This window comes from Borostomias antarcticus, assembly GCF_949987555.1.
Source record: "Borostomias antarcticus genome assembly, chromosome: 33".
Classification (NCBI taxonomy): domain Eukaryota; kingdom Metazoa; phylum Chordata; class Actinopteri; order Stomiiformes; family Stomiidae; genus Borostomias; species Borostomias antarcticus.
The window spans coordinates 2,569,090-2,585,456 of record NC_140266.1 but is presented as its reverse complement, the minus strand read 5'-3'; the positions used below and the strand labels follow the sequence as shown (position 1 = coordinate 2,585,456).

At 44.1% G+C, this 16,367-nt stretch overlaps 2 protein-coding genes across 2 annotated transcripts; one reads left to right on the top strand and one right to left on the bottom strand.

Moving 5' to 3' along the window:
- Positions 1-138: 138 nt before the first annotated feature.
- mkrn2os.1 (MKRN2 opposite strand, tandem duplicate 1) lies at positions 139-954 on the bottom strand (the record flags this gene model as incomplete). The annotated part of the gene is made up of 4 exons (XM_084460707.1): positions 139-346; positions 463-622; positions 697-743; positions 842-954. 4 exons carry the CDS (start codon positions 952-954, stop codon positions 139-141), a joined length of 528 nt encoding a protein of 175 aa, XP_084316833.1.
- Positions 955-1,530: 576 nt separating this feature from the next.
- Positions 1,531-16,311, top strand: mkrn2 (makorin, ring finger protein, 2). The gene is made up of 8 exons (XM_084460538.1): positions 1,531-1,633; positions 2,297-2,425; positions 5,061-5,215; positions 6,198-6,556; positions 6,967-7,181; positions 8,048-8,158; positions 11,398-11,542; positions 12,169-16,311. The coding sequence occupies exons 1-8, from the start codon at positions 1,608-1,610 to the stop codon at positions 12,334-12,336; spliced, it is 1,308 nt and encodes a 435-aa protein (XP_084316664.1). The 5' UTR covers positions 1,531-1,607; the 3' UTR covers positions 12,337-16,311.
- Positions 16,312-16,367: the final 56 nt, after the last annotated feature.

Below are 16,367 nucleotides of genomic sequence, written 5' to 3'. Positions count from 1 at the left end.
CCTATCCATTAGTATCGGTGATGTCATTTTGACGGGTATTATACTCTTGAAAGGGGTTATATGTTGTTTATTGATTGTTGTTTATTGATAATTAAAAAAAAATAAAAAATCAACAGCGACACCTACAAGACCAGCATCTTATTCATCAGCAATGTAAAAACCATGCTGAGAGATCTCTTGGTAGATTCGTAGGTATTTAGAGGCAGTCTTTATGTGGGGAAGGATGTGTTGGCCCGTGAAGACATCTCTGCTCACACTGGCTTTGCCCTCAACTCTCCTCATGTGGTTGATGAAGGCCAAAGCAAAGCCATAACAGCAAGAGCCAAATTCCCTCTCTTCATGAAACCTGTTAAAAACAGTTTGTAGAGTTGCTTTAGCTGAGACTATAGGTAGGGTTATGATGATGAGAATAAAGATATTCTGCTGTTTATGATGTCTTGTGGAGGATCAAGTTGATTAAACCTGTGCGGAGACCAGGAAAGTAAGGAGAACTGTTCAAGCTTGTCGTCCCATAGCCTCTCGAAGTGTTCCTCCCCAGGTGCAACCAGGGGCACAGTGACGCACTGCTCCCACCCGTGGTCATCTCTCTGCACACCTGACGAGGTGTAATTATAGACCACACCTGGAAAAGACAGTGAGGATACCTCAGTGGACTTGGGCAAAACTGGCACGCTTACTTCGCTTCACTGAGATTACCTTTTGAGTTTGTAATGCCAACATGCAGTTCTGAGTCATTACATTCACTGTAAGACAAAGAAAAAGACAAAACAGATCACATTAAGCGACAGGACTGGACCCAGGACAAATGAAAACATCACTTCCCAGTATTTCTATTTGTCACCTGATCAACATTGGTCCTTGTTGAGAGCCTATTATGAAGGCATGTGGAGTCTTGTGTCCATTGCTGAATGGACATGGAATAACAACAGGTGCATCCAGGAGGCCAAATCTCATTGAGTTAAGACAAAGGGGACATCGTTTGGGTTGTGTAATTAGCGAATTATCGTCATCTGTATTACTCTTATGTAAATTATTTTGGCTAACAAAAGTGAAAATACATCTACCGCAATGATACAATTTCAAGACGGTGTTATCCATCTCAAGGTTCAACCGGGAAATGTGGACGCAGGTGTTTCAAGGCGGAGCCAAGCGCTGAATTACTAGGCTGTCCAGTCTAAAAATAAAAAAAGGCTGTCAGTATTTTCGGTCAAATCATTATTATTATCAGATGATCAAAAACAGAATGTTATGTGCAACATAAATAGCATACATTTATTTTTATGCTATGAGACATATCATGGAAACTGAATTATAAAATGTTTTACTGTTTATTCATTGTTTATTCAGATTTACAGAGCAGTTTTGTTCAAGTGCCATAAAATGGCATGTTTTCGTATAATGACCCATGTACTGATTATTTGCCCCCATATTTTATATCTCGGAAGTCGGAACCGGAACCATCGGAACCGGAACCATCGGTCTAGAACCTTGGCGTTCTTAAGCGCCATTTCAACTTGCACTCAAACGTGACTACAGCAACAGGAACAGCCGAATACTGTTGCGCCAATGTTATTTTGTTTTAAAAATAGAAGTATTTAGGGTTAAAAATGACCACGAAGCAAGTCACCTGCAGGTAAAACCTACATATTAATTTACCCATTGCAATTTTATTTCGCCGCTATAATTATATTTGACCCTCATTGTGCTGCCTGTGCCTGTTAGCTAGCAGCTAGCTAACCTGCTAAGCTAGCTGTGTGTGTGTCTTCCATTTGCTGGAACCAAGCTAGCTGTTAATGTTCATTGCATTTAATATTAGAAAGCGAGTGACTTGGTGTCCGCCCTGTTATTGTCTGTTAAAGTGAGACATAACCTCTGTGCTCAGGGTCAAGGGTCAAGATCAGGCTAACTAGCTGATGCTAACACAGGCAGTCATAGCATCTAGCTAACGTTAGCTACCTATACAATCCATTCTCCCTTTGCATCAGGTAACAGCTAGCACTAGCTATACCAGATCCCACTAGCTAGCACTAGCTATACCAGATCCCACTATCTAGCACTAGCTATACCAGATCCCACTATCTAGCACTAGCTATACCAGATCCCACTATCTAGCACTAGCTATACCAGATCCCACTAGCTAGCACTAGCTATACCAGATCCCACTAGCTAGCACTAGCTATACCAGATCCCACTCATTGACAAGCACAGCCACTATCATGTGTATGCATTTGGGGGGAGGGGTAGCTTCTAGCCAGCAAGCTAACTGTGTCCATGTACTTTGTCATTTGTTTTACAGGTATTTCCTTCACGGAGTGTGCAGAGAGGGGAACAGGTGCATGTTCTCTCATGACCTGACTACGAGTAAACCATCCACCATCTGCAAGTTCTACCAGAGAGGCGTGTGTGCCTACGGGGAACGCTGCAGGTAATACTCAAATATACTGACTGACTGCTGGTAATACTCAAATATACTGACTGACTGCTGGTAATACTCAAATATACTGACTGACTGCTGGTAATACTCAAATATACTGACTGACTGCTGGTAATACTCAAATATACTGACTGACTGCTAGACAGAGGTATCAAACCCGGGATGATCTCACCAGGCCAGTAAGACCTTGCTTCAGAAAGTAACTATCGCGTGAGCTACAGAGTAGGGTATAAGCATTTCTGCCTGAATCTTCTCTCTTGTCTAATTAGTGAATTACTACCAGTTGTGGTGTGGACAACGGTTACATTGTACTTTTGTGGACCGACAGAGCGAGCTACAGCATAGAGCTGCTGGTCACAGCTAAAAAATCACACCCAGTTGGTGAAGGAACCGGTTTAGGTGCAATCTCCATTTCCCTCTGTTGGTGTGCAACGGTATAGGCTACACCCGGGTATTATACTGTAGAATAATAATAATAATAGTATTATTTATACTGTAGAATTGCTGCTTCATCTACTCTGAGGGGTCTAGACAGTCTATCACATTAAGATGCATCTCTGGTGTTGATCAGGTAACCACCACTGTCACTTATGACAGGGCAGGCTTGTCAAACATTGGTTTCTATTCATCTTTAAGGCCCTTCCAGGAATGCTCCCCGTTTAGATTTGTGTTAGAATGGATTTTTATTCCTTATTCAACCCGTTCAAATGACATACTTATGCTTAAGGTGCCTCGGGCCAACACAACATGGGAAATCAGCTTTATTTTTTAATGCTCCTTCCTCATGGAATGAATTGCAAAACAATTCCAATATTCCAGCACTCTACCTTCCTATTAGTGGGGGCTGGTAGGGATATTTTAGTTCATATTCTCAGACACTGTCCGGCACCTTCGGCAGAGCAGCGTCATACAGCAGCCCTATGTTCGCACGGTACACAGCGACGTTGTAGGTTTGGCACTCCGTTTATCTTTCGAGATCCTCAGCCTACCGGAGCTCTGGGTGGGTTTGGGTAGAGGTCAAAGGTAACGTGACGTACCAGTCCATGCCATCAACTCCCAGAGACCACTTCACAGTTGTCAGACCACTTCACAGTTTCTTGGATGTGGCAAGAACACAGCTTGGGCAGCCTGGACAAGTATTGTGGACCTCGCCTGTCACAATTACACATTTTGCCGGACAATTCATTGTCTCTAAAATAATTGTGATTAACAATATAATTGTCTTTTTTTGATTGGTAAGCGATTTTTTTTTTTTTGCAGTTTTTTTAGGGGGGGGGTGCAAAGCATGCTCTGGCAGAAGCTAGCTACAAGAAGGGTTCTTGAGCAGTAGCATTTTTATATGTTAAAAACATACAGGGAAAGTACAGTATAGCCTATTCTTGCTACTGTGAGTGAAGTGAGTGGGTGAGTCGGTGGAGTGGGTGAGTCGGTAGAGTGGGTGAGTCGGTGGAGTGGAGTGAGTGAAGTGAGTGGGTGAGAGTGGAGTGAGTGAGTCAGTGGAGTGAGTGAGTGGGTAGAGGTGAGTGGGTGGAGTGAGTGAGTGGGTGGAGTGAGTGGGTAAGAGTGGAGTGAGTGGAGATAGTGAGTGGAGTTAGTGAGTGAGTGGAGTGACTCGGTTGAGTGAGTGAGTGGGTGAGTGGAGTGGGTGAGTGGAGTGGGTGAGTGGAGTGGGTGAGTGGAGATGGTGAGTGGAGATGGTGAGTGGAGTGAGTGAGTCAGTGGAGTGAGTGAGTGGGTAGAGGTGAGTGAGTGGGTGGAGTGGGTAAGAGTGGAGTGAGTGGAGATAGTGAGTGGAGATAGTGAGTGAGTAGAGTGACTCGGTGGAGTGAGTGAGTGAGTAGAGTGGGTGAGTGGAGATGGGGAGTGGGAGTGAGAGGAGGCTTGAGTCGCAGCTCCCAGATCTGAGCGTCCTGTTTGGTTTAGTTACTTGCTAACTACGTTGGCTAGCTCGCTTCTAGAAGCTATCATACACAACAGCCACTGTCTGGAAATGCAACCATTATGAAATACTAGTGTTCCAAAAAGAGATAAATACATTTTTAAATACATACTCAGGGTTCAAAAAAAGAACCGTGATTACGTTATAAAATTGCGGTTTGACGATTATGTAATAATTGTGACGGGCCTAGCACTTGGTCATACTCATGTACAGCTAGGGGTGCGGTGCAGCTGGTGTCATTGCGGCCAGATAAACCCCGGTTCACCACTGGAAGCAGATCAGTGGAAAGCATGATGCCACCAACCCAAGCCACGCTGTTACATAGGGCTGCACCATTATGACACAAGATAATAATTGCGATTATTTGAAAGAATCTGAACCAAACAGACCTTTAATGCCCTATTGCCCCCCACTGTATGGGCAGTTCAGAGCGCAATTATTGAACATTCCTTTTCCTAATTGCGTTTATTGATTGTTTATTGCTTGCATTGCTCTTATTACTTTTATTTGTGGTGTTTATAAATGTATTGCCTTTTTATTAAACTTGTCTACATTGTAAAAGAAGGCCTGCCTTCAATTGTATCTCCCGAGTGCTGAATAAAGGTTATGAATTAATTAATTTAACCTGATCTTAATACAACCCGCCCCCGAATGTGCTTATGTGAAGAATATTGACGCTTGTTCCAGATATGACCACATCAAGCCGCCAGGGGGGCGAGGTGGAGGTATCCCTGCTGACCAGCCGAGCAGAAGCCCCAGCGTCGGGGCCTTCGTCCCTGGGGCCGGGCCCCCGGCAGCCACGGGCCGGCACGGCAAGAAGCCCCTGGTCCTGAGAGACAGAGGTACGCCCCGAGATAAGAACTATGTTTATCAGTATACTGCACTGTAACTTTTATTCCTGTATTCTATTTGTCCTGCTTTTTGTTTAAATGTCTATAATGACTTGCTTTTTGTTTTAATGCTTTTAATGTGTCCTGCCTTTTGTTTTAAATGTCTATAATGTCTTGCTTTTTGTTTTAATGCTTTTAATGTCTCATGTAAAGCACCTTGAATTGCCCTGTGGCTGAAATGTGCTATATAAATAAACTTGCCTTGCCAGAGAGTAGGGATGAGACCGTATGGATTTTTGCATTACGGTACGGTATCTAGTTACACGGTACGGTTTACGGTATTTCATGGTATACGGCATTTCACCTCCCCAACACGCATAAAAAAACAAGTATTTACTATATATTATATATTAAAGGAGTAGTAAAGGGAAAATCATGTTTAGCCCTGTTTTAAGGTTACTTATGATCATATACAATGGTTCAGATCGAAAAGTTGACAAAACTAGCAACTTGAAATGTGAAGTTTCAGCAGCGCATTATTGTGTAATACCGTAAACGTAATACCGTAAAGACGGGGAATGTCACGGTTCTAATACCGTGGACATTTTATACCGCGTTTTACGGTATACCGTCTCATCCCTAACCCGAGAGAGACCGCCTCATCCAAGCGCATGGGAAAACAATGCGCAGTGTAACTCAAACGCTTCAGATGAATGTGCTCCGTCTTGTTTTTTAAGACGTCTTAATTTGGCTCACGCTGTCCACACCTAGTTAAGTCCATCCAAAGAACATGGATTCTTGCTTCGTTGTTGCCACTAGGAGGAGTCATTGTCATGTGGATACTGACAGTCAAACTACTTGTAAGGATCTTGTGTATCTTCAATCAATCAATCAAAGCTTTATTTGTATTTATCTTACCTATGATGATCCTGTGCTGTTCTTAAAGTCCCCCCCCCCCCCATCTCATTTAATTGTCCTCCGCGTCCCATCGCAGCCCTGGTCTGCGACAGCCGGATGCTGCCGTACGGAGGCGACTGCGTGGAGGTGGCGCCGGAAGCGGAGTGCTGGGGTCAGGGCGGGTCGTTCCAGGACCCCGCCGGCCAGGCCAAGCCCCACTCCTACCTAGAGGCCATCCGCACCGGGCTGGAGTGCTCGGCCACCGCCAGCCCCGGCCACGGCCCCAGCGTCCCCTACCCCGACGTGCCCCCCCAGCCGCAGCTGTGCCCCTACGCCGCGGCCGGCCAGTGCCACTACGGCAGCAGCTGCCCCTACCTGCACGGGACCATGTGCGACATCTGCAGGCTCCACGTCCTCCACCCGCACGACCCCGAGCAGAGGAGAGCGCACGAGAAGGTAGCGTGTTAGGGATGTCAACAATTAACCCATAAGCCATTCATTGGTCTGTAAGGATTTACTCGACCTACTATCAAACACGTTGTTTGATAGTAGACCACGTTGTTTGACAGCACATCGAGTAAATTTCATGTGCTCAAGCAAATCCTTAACCAATGAATCGCTTATCGATAACTGTTTGCATACCTTGTAGGTCTCCCTCACACGTATCTGGGTCAGGATTCGTCTTTGAGCAGCGCCAACGGCTCTTAACCAGACTATTATTAGTATTGTGGAGTAGATATTAGCCATGGTATATAACAACGCTGGGACTGCTCCACTAAACTAATGTTACAGCACTAAAACGGCCTCGTACTCACGCGGCCGAGTCCCCCCAGCGCGTCCTCAAAGCGTGCCGTCGTCTCCCCCAGATGTGCATGCTGGCGTTCGAGAGCGACATGGAGAAGGCGTTCGCCGCGCAACACAGCCAAGACAAGGTGTGCAGCATCTGCATGGAGGTGGTGTACGAGAAGGCGGCGCCGTCCGAACGCCGATTCGGCATCCTGTCCAGCTGCTGCCACACCTACTGCCTCAGCTGCATCCGCCAGTGGCGCTGCGCCAAGCAGTTCGAGAACAAGATCATCAAGTGAGTGAGACTTTCGAAACCGGCGTTTTGAAAAGGGTGTGTGGAGATTATTTTCGTGCTGGTTTATCCAGCCGCATATCATCGGACATGTTTAGTGAAGAGACCGTGCCTTCTACTACTAGTGTTGTTGAGGGGCGGGCGTGTCACAGACGCATGGTGTCACAGGCGCACGCGGTAAGGCGTTTGTTAGCATCTCTACACAGCTGAAATGAAATGAGTGCAAAACTTGGGTAAATAAATAATAACAATTTAAATAAATATTAACAGTATTTACAACACATAAAAATGTATTACAGTACTAGAAAAAATTACATTTCAACAGCTGAAAAGAAAGTAAAAGCATTGCCAAAAATGCATAGCCTGAATGGGAAAAATGTGAACTAAAATGGAACGTAATTTAGTCCACACATAGCCTATTAGCCTACATAGTTTTTATCAATAGACATACACTAAACTGTGGTTATATTACTTGCATAACCGTAAATATTTTCATTTCATCTCTTCTCAGTCAAAATGTCCGCAAGCCGTGATGCTAATTTTTGCTATGTTAAACTACATTGACTTATGCTAAAAAGGTTAGCGATCTAAAAGTCGTCGATTTTGGGCATTCATTTTAAGGATGGTCTTTCAGGAGGGGCGGGAGGTCCCATTGGGGGAGCGGGCCTTCCCGCCAAGACAATGGTAGGGGAAACGCTGTATAGACACTGCATTAGAGCCCAACCGATACCAGATTTTGGGTCCGAAGTCTAAGAGGAAATCATAAACCGCATACTGTATTTTAACGGGTAAGGGAGCGAGAGTACTGTGTGACGGACTAACTCTGGATTCTCGTGTGTGTTCGTGTTCGTGTGTGTGTGTCCGTTCAGGTCGTGTCCGGAGTGTAGAGTGGTGTCCGAGTTTGTCATCCCCAGCGTTTACTGGGTGGAGGACCAGGAGGAGAAGAACAGACTGATTGAGGAGTTCAAGTCCGGGGTCAGGTCAGAAGAGATCCATGTCTGATCTAAACATCTCAAGCCCCAGACACACTGGAAGAGTCTGACGCTAGCGTAAAGTACACCAATTTTAAATGGCCGATCACGCACCAAAAGCGTTTTGAGGGGAGTCAAACCTCCTTGACGCTTCAACTCCGAACTTGTTTACATTTTCGTCAAATGGGGACAAATCAATCTAAATTAAATCAGCTCCCTATCAAAGCTGACGCCTGTAGCGCGCCATAGGAGCGTCAAATGAGGCGCGTCAAATGAAGCGCGTCAAGTGACTCTTCCAGTGCGTTTGGGGCTTCACTTTCAGGGTGGCAGTCAAGCTGCTTGTCTCAGCAGATTGCTCTATTGATTAACTGCTGCCTTCTTGGCCAGGTCACCCTTGTAAAAGAGACTCGGAAATAGGACATCTAGCCCTATTCGAGAGCCTCTGCCATCTGCCGATTGCTAAGTTTGGTATCGTCTGTCGTTTCTGTGTTGTTGTGGTTCTCTATAATCTCTCACTGCACTTTGTATGTCATTGTACTTTGCTTTCTTATATTGTTTTTAAACTGCCTTTTTATTCCCTGTGCAGCACTGTGCATCCGTGCTGTGACAAATAAAGTGTTACTTACTTACTTACTTATTTGTGGCATGTCCAACCTGAATTATGTCTTACATGAACCTGACACATAGAGATCATAATTGCACTCAAGTATTGAGCTAGATTGACATTTTTGTCTGGCTCAAATTTCTGGACCGTGGAAGTAGACAGGACCACGGTCAGCCCAAAAATGTGTAGTTTTTTCAGGGATGGGAAGCTCAAGGTTTCATCTTATTTGGTCTCAGTATGCTGTCCTGTGAAATGCTAGCCTGGAAGACAGAATTTCTGCCCCCCAAAACAGCGGGCCAATCAAAGACTGCATTTTAACTGCTGTTCTGACCCCCAGTGGGGATGCAGCCCCTGGTTGGTACCCATAGTTTATTTTTGAAAATGAAATACAGGCTGCTGGCAAAAGGTAACGATCGGTAACATTAATTTTAGTAGAATAATCACAGCCACAATTCCAGTTATTGCAGAAATGGACTCGATACCAAAAATTAAACAAGAATGAGTGTGCACTAGCGGAGTCTCTCAGAAGAGAAAACGTTCTCTCTGTTCTTCCAACTGGATTTGGCAAACGTTTTGTTATGCTGGATGAAGGAGTAGCTGAAGGCAAGTACTCCCGCCCACTGAAGTCCTTCTGGGCGGCTATAAGTCCAGACTATTGCAAAAAACTTTTTTTGTGAGGAAGTCTGTCTTCCAGGCCAGTGAAATGTAGGCCATTTACAAACCAAATGTTGAAACAACAGCTACATTTGAAACTAGACTATTTCAGGAGCGAAAAATTCCCATTGTCAATGGGGGGCATTCAAACGGCCATATCTTAGCGTGAGAAGGGCAGAGACGGGGTTTGGACTCGTAAAGCTCTCACCCTAGTAAATGCAGCAATACGAAACATACTGTATTGTGCTTGCAAAACAAAGCGTTGCCCAACGGCTAATGTTGCCTGAATGGACAGGGAGGCATTTTGTTTTGACAACTGGTAAGCTGATATGCCGCAGCAAATGAAATGAATGAACCCGAATGATTTTTGTAACTTCATACTTTTCAATTTTTCATTGAGTACATAAGAATATATATACATATATCTGGGGAAAAAATGACTGATGATTTTTTTGTTGGTTGTCCTCTGTGAATTGCTAGAGGGGCCATAAAAATGCATAGAAATGCGAGGACCCCCTTTTGGTCGGTCTCAACTGTTTTTCAGATAATATAATTTTATTCATCAAAATATATAATGACAAATCTGTTCAAAATACTAAATTGTCGTCATCTGCATATTCTACTCTATAACTAATATATCAGCAGCTTTTGGGCATGGAAACCTGCAGATACCCTGGTAGGAGACATTAGCTGCTCATAGCCTGGAAGGAGACTTGTTAGCCATTAGCTCCTCAGCCTGGAAGGAGACTTGTTAGCCATTAGCTCCTCAGCCTGGAAGGAGACTTGTTAGCCATTAGCTCCTCAGCCTGGAAGGAGACTTGTTAGCCATTAGCTGCTCATAAACCGGTGGCCTGTCCGCTCCGAGTAGGAAATGAGTCCTTACCCCAAGTGAAGGAGTTCAAGTATCTGGGGGTCTTGTTCACGACGAGTGAGGGAACCATGGAGAGGGAGTTTGGCCGGAGAATCGGAGCAGCTGGTGCGGTTCTGCAGTCGCTTTACCGCACTGTTGTGACGAAAAGAGAGCTGAGCCAAAAGGCAAAGCTCTCGATCTACCAGTCTATCTTCATCCCCACCCTCACCTATGGTCATGAAGGATGGGTCATGACCGAAAGAACGAGATCACGGATACAAGCGGCCGAAATGAGTTTTCTCCGGAGGGTGGCTGGGGTCTCCCTGAGAGATCGGGTGAGAAGTTCAGTCATCCGGGAGAGACTCGGAGTAGAGCCGCTGCTCCTTTGCGTCGAAAGGAGCCAGTTGAGGTGGTTCGGGCATCTAGTGAGGATGCCTCCTGGGCGCCTCCCTAGGGAGGTGTTCCAGGCGTGTCCGGCTGGGAGGAGGCCGCGGGGTAGACCCAGGACTAGGTGGCGGGACTACATCTCCACACTGGCCTGTGAGCGGCTAAAGATTCCCCAGGCAGAGCTGGTTGATGCTGCTAGGGAAAGGGATGTCTGGGGCCCCCTGCTGGAGCTGCTGCCTCCGCGACCCGACCCTGGATAAGCGGATGAAGATGAAGAGATGAACCTGGAAGGAGACTTGTTAGCCATTAGCTCCTCATAGCCTGGAAGGAGACTTGTTAGCCTGGAAGGAGACTTGTTAGCCATTAGCTCCTCATAGCCTGGAAGGAGACTTGTTAGCCATTAGCTGCTCATAGCCTGGAAGGAGACTTGTTAGCCGTTAGCTGCTTTCTCTTTGAGAGCCAACAGAAATAGAAAGTGAAAGGTCAACAGCTGGGACTTTGTAACCCCCTTCTAACATGGATACACACACACGCGTGAGCGTGCATACACACACACACACACACAGAGTGCATGGCCTTTAATAAGCCTTTGAATGACAAGCCAGTGATAACTAACCCCTTCATGTTGTACAGTAAAATTATTTTGAAATATACCAGTCCTAGCAGGCTTACCGAGGGTCCCGTCATCCGTCACTAAACAGGAGCTGTTCATAGGTGATACCTGAGTACGTTGTGTCTCCCCCTCTCCCGCAGTAACAAGCCCTGCAAGTACTTCGACCAGGGCCGAGGGACCTGTCCATTCGGTGGGAAATGCTTCTACATGCACGCCTATCCTGACGGCACGCGGGCAGAACCAGAGAAACCCAGGAAACAGCTGGGCTCCGAGGGAAACGTGCGGGTAATGGATGAAATAAGTCATCTGGCCCACAGAACTCCGACAGAACCCGAGGGCTGTCCTTTTATATAACGCTTGAGGTTAGAACAAGTGCATGCAGAGAGGCACGGGGCAGATGGACCAGAGCTTAGAATGGCCGAGCATTATTCTGTGTTTATACAACGGTTAGTTCTGGTTCTTCATTCTGATTGGCTGGAAGCCGTGTTAAAATACTTTGTAACACACTCCTGGGACCGCATATCATTCCATTTTCAGTGTTAACGCGCCTCCCATTCGATACAATGCATTGTAGTTGTTGTTGCTTGGCAACCCATTTGTTAGGGGAACTATTTTGCTCCGTGGAATTGAGGGAATGATGCTTTGTTTTGAATAAATGTTAATATTTTACATTGCTGTGTGTCTATTTTACACTAATAGCTGTAGTAACCGTTGTATAAAAGCAATAAACCACGAGAGGCCGTGTGTATTTTATAACAGCTAGGGGGGTTTTAGGCACTCCGCTTCGCGTCGTGCCTAACAACGCCCCCTAGCTGTTATAAAATCACTATAACACGGCCTCTTGTGGTTTATTGCTCGAAGAAGCCACAGAGATTGCGTTTGTGACGCCTCCTTCCTGTGCCTTTCTCTAGTTCCAGAACAACGTCCGTCTGTGGGACTTCATCGAAGAGCGCGAGCACCGCGCAGTGCCGACCCAGCCGCAGGACGACGAGGTCAGCGAGCTGAGGGAGCTCTTTATGCAGATGTCCGGCCCAGGTGACGACAGCGGTGTCCCTCCCACCACCACCACCCCCCACTGAAACAGCCACGCCCCAGCAATCTCAGTAAAAATGAACACCCTACAATTAAGCCTTTCATGTCAGGTGGTTGGTTAGACGCATTTTTCAAATGACATTTCTACTTGTGTATGGTACATTTTTGCAGGAGGAAAAAATGGTCAAATCTGTACATAGATATATACACACAATGGTTCTGTTAGAGAGAGCTGCTATATTTTCCTGAGACGCTTTAGATAACATGGTTTGGGGTCATAGAGAGTGGAAGTTATTAGTGAGGGATCCTGAAAGCCTTTCTCAGTAATTAATTCTCATTAATAAAGTTGTTTTGAGTTTGAATTTGCTTTACCTTGGTCTGGGAACCTGCCCTATTGTACGAGATCAGTAGGAGACCAACGCGCACACCACTTGAGTTTCTCTCTTGGTGGTGCAGGGAATCAAATCCCCATGAGATCCAGTTCCAATAAAAAAAAAAAGATTCCATCTCTGCGTTGTGAATTTATTTAAAATAAGTCGACGTTTCAGTCTCGCGGGACCTTTCTCAAGACATACCGCATGCAAGTGGTTCATTGCTTAAATACAAGTTCAAAGTCAGAACCTAATGGTCCACAGCTGTTGGAGGTGTGCTCCTAATCTAACAGGTGACCCAATCAGAGCTCAAATACCTGTCGACACAATCTCAATCTCCATCTCTTACTGCAGTAAAACACCTTGATATAAATGCCCAATAGAAATCCCATACATTAAAAAGGAAAAACCCCAAAAGAAAGAAAAACAGGAGGACAAAAGCAAAAAGGGAAAAAAGACAAGGCAAAAGAAGTCAAATATGACTAAATGTATACACAAGTCCAAAAACCTTAAAAAATATATACTAGGTTATAAAAAAGCAGATCTGGGATTTTGACAGTAGGTTGAATTCATATTGCAGAAAGGCTGAACTCTTGCAAAAAAAACAAAACAAAAAAAAATTAAATAAAAAAAACCTTTACAGGAAGTTCCAAGTTCCAAGTCCTCATTAATTCCTAATGGTATGAGAGTCTAAGTAATCCAATATGCCTCTCATTTCAGGAGGGCTTCCCTTAAATTGCCTCTTCGTCAGGAAATGTGAACATTCTCAATGCCAGTATACCAACATGAGGTCGGCAAATGTTTCATAAGGGCAAAATGAAGAGCAACTGGACTGTCCTGGTTTGCATTTTTAATGGCGGATCGATGTTCTGCCATTCTGGTCTTCAAAGATCTGGTTGTCATACCGATATATATACTTTACCACAAAGGCACTTGATATACGTATATATACATAGGTATAATGACTCCAGTGGTTGTACAGGAAATTGTGCCCCGAATCTTTACTCTTTTCTTGTTACAGGATGGGTTTGACATTACACATTTGGTTGTGTTGTGTGCATCAACCACATTTAAAATTACCTTCTGGTAAGGGTGACAACAGTTCAATCAATCAATCAAAGCTTTATTTGTTAACAGTTGGGTTGGTTTGGTGTAAAGGCAGTATTTTAAGGTTTTTTTCCTCTACGAAAGGTTATCCTTATTTGTACAGCTCACCAACTTGTGGGTCACTTGCTAGGATGTCTTCTAATTGAGCACTTGATTTCCTGTGCCTGGTTAGAATATACAGTACAAGGACACAAACTAAGAGTTTTTTTTTTTTGGGCTTTCTCTTTTTGATCTCCGACAACTTTTTCAATGCTGTATTTAGTTGTTTGTCAGCATATCCTCTATCCTTAAATCTCGCCTTCATACAATCCAACTGTTGTTCAAAAGATTCTGGTGTGCTACAGATTCTTTGTGGTCTGAAATTGACCAATGGGGATCGCATCCTTGATATACTGTGGACGATAATTATCTGTTCTAAGAAGATTATTGAGATCTGTAGTTTTCCGAAAGTTTGATTATACACAGGTCTAAAAAGTTAACCTTTTGAGAGTCAAATTCCAGCATGAACTTGTGATAGACTTTTTATGCCTCCGCCCAGCGCAGCCGTGGCTGGATGGTATATTTCCGGGTTGTCTGTATGTCCGTCCGTCCCATTCTTGTTAATGCGATATTTCAAGAACGGCTTGATGGAATTTCTTCAAATTTGACCAGAATGTCCAGTTGGACTTGAGGATGAACTGATTTGATTTTGGCGGTCAAAGGTCAAGGTCACGGTAGTCTCGCGAGCAAGACGAGTCGACTTCCGGCCCGGACTGTCAACTACGTCTGGTATTCAGACGCTGAAATTTTGATGAAGGAAGTTGGTGGAAAAATGGGCAGATATCCTGAATTCCGTAGAGTAGTAGACAGTCCGGACCGGAAGTGATTGAGTTTTTTAAAGAACTTCCTTTTACAAATTCTAAGCGGCTTAAGTCCAGACTATCTCCCGTAGAGAGTCTGGCTACAAGACTAAGGTCACAGTGACGTCACAAAAGGCGTTTTTGGCCTGGTGAATGTGATCTCTCAGTAACGGCTTGAGGGAATTACTTCAAATTTGACCAGAATGTCCAGTTGGACTCAAGGGTCATATAACTATTTATACATTCATGTGACATCATTGCAGCTTTCATATTCTGATAGCCCAAGTTGTTCTGAAACCAAACCAGCAGAGGGTGTAGGTTTTCACTTGACCTCCCTATTGATAGACTGATGGGCCATTAGTGAGAATAGGCCTATAGGATAGTCTAGAGGCTTAATAACTTGCTTAACTATACAATAACTTGCATAACTGAGGTCATTGTCAAGTTTTCCATAAGCTCCAGTAACCACACAAATAGGCTACACCCAAGTCAGTCCATAAATATCTCCACCCTGGCAGGAGTTTTTCAAAAGGTCCGTTGACAGCGACTCTGCTTTCAGCATTGCCATGTGGACAGGAAAACCAGAGTGTATGCTCACAACGATTCCCAAGCCAGCGATTTCCGCCCAGCGCAGCTGTGGCCGGATAGCATTATGTTTCCGGGTTGTTTGTATGTCCGTCCGTCCCATTCTTGTGAACGCGATATCTCAACAACGACTAGACGAAATCTGTTCACATTTGGCCAGAATGTCCAGTTGCACTCATGGATTAACTGATTAGATTTTGGTGGTCAAAGGTCAATGTCACTTGACTTAAGGTCAAGTTCACAAAACATGTTTAAAGCAACGTGACTTTTGGCGGAGGCATACATCCGCAAAGTGGTATTTCTAGTTTTTTATTTTTATGAATGTATGGGCATTTATATCAAGGTGTTATACTGCAGTAAGAGATGGAGATTGAGATTGTGTCGACAGGTATTTGAGCTGTGATTGGGTCACCTGTTAGATTAGGAGCACACCTCCAACAGCTGTGGACCATTAGGTTCTGACTTTGAACTTGTATTTAAGCAATGAACCACTTGCATGCAGTATGTCTTGAGAAAGGTCCTGCGAGACTGAAACGTCGACTTACTTTAAATAAATTGACAATGGAGAGGTGAACAGTTTGTGCGGGAATCTTTTTTTTTTTTATTGAACCTGTCCTATTGTGAAAAATAATACATGCGTTATAAAAACGTGACTTCAATATTCAGGCACCCAAATCTAAGACCATTTATTTCTATGAAACATGAAATTCTGCTGTGTTTTAGAAGTTACATTTTTTTTGTAACTAGTTCCTTATATATGAATTGTCAAATATACCTGTTTATGGCTGCTCACTTTTGAGATTGTGACAGTGACTTATTCTGTAACGGTATGAAATAATGTTGACTTTATACCACATTTTATGTGCGTTAAGAAAAAAAATATTTACATATGAGAAACTGCCACAATAAGTCAATGAATGAGTACCAGTAGTATATTATATGATCCGTCTTGTTGAGTGACACTGGAAAGACTAGAGAATAGCAATGAGTTAGGTGTCTAAATATATTATGCTAAAGTGTTTGAAATTATGTATATCCTATAATTCATTCATCAGAATGTTGATTTATATTTATCCATTTTACTTTCAGTATGAATTATTTCATCTTATCAATTGCAAAATGAGTCCATTCACACAAATAAAATGTTTGACAATTGAGTTTCATTGGCTTACTTTG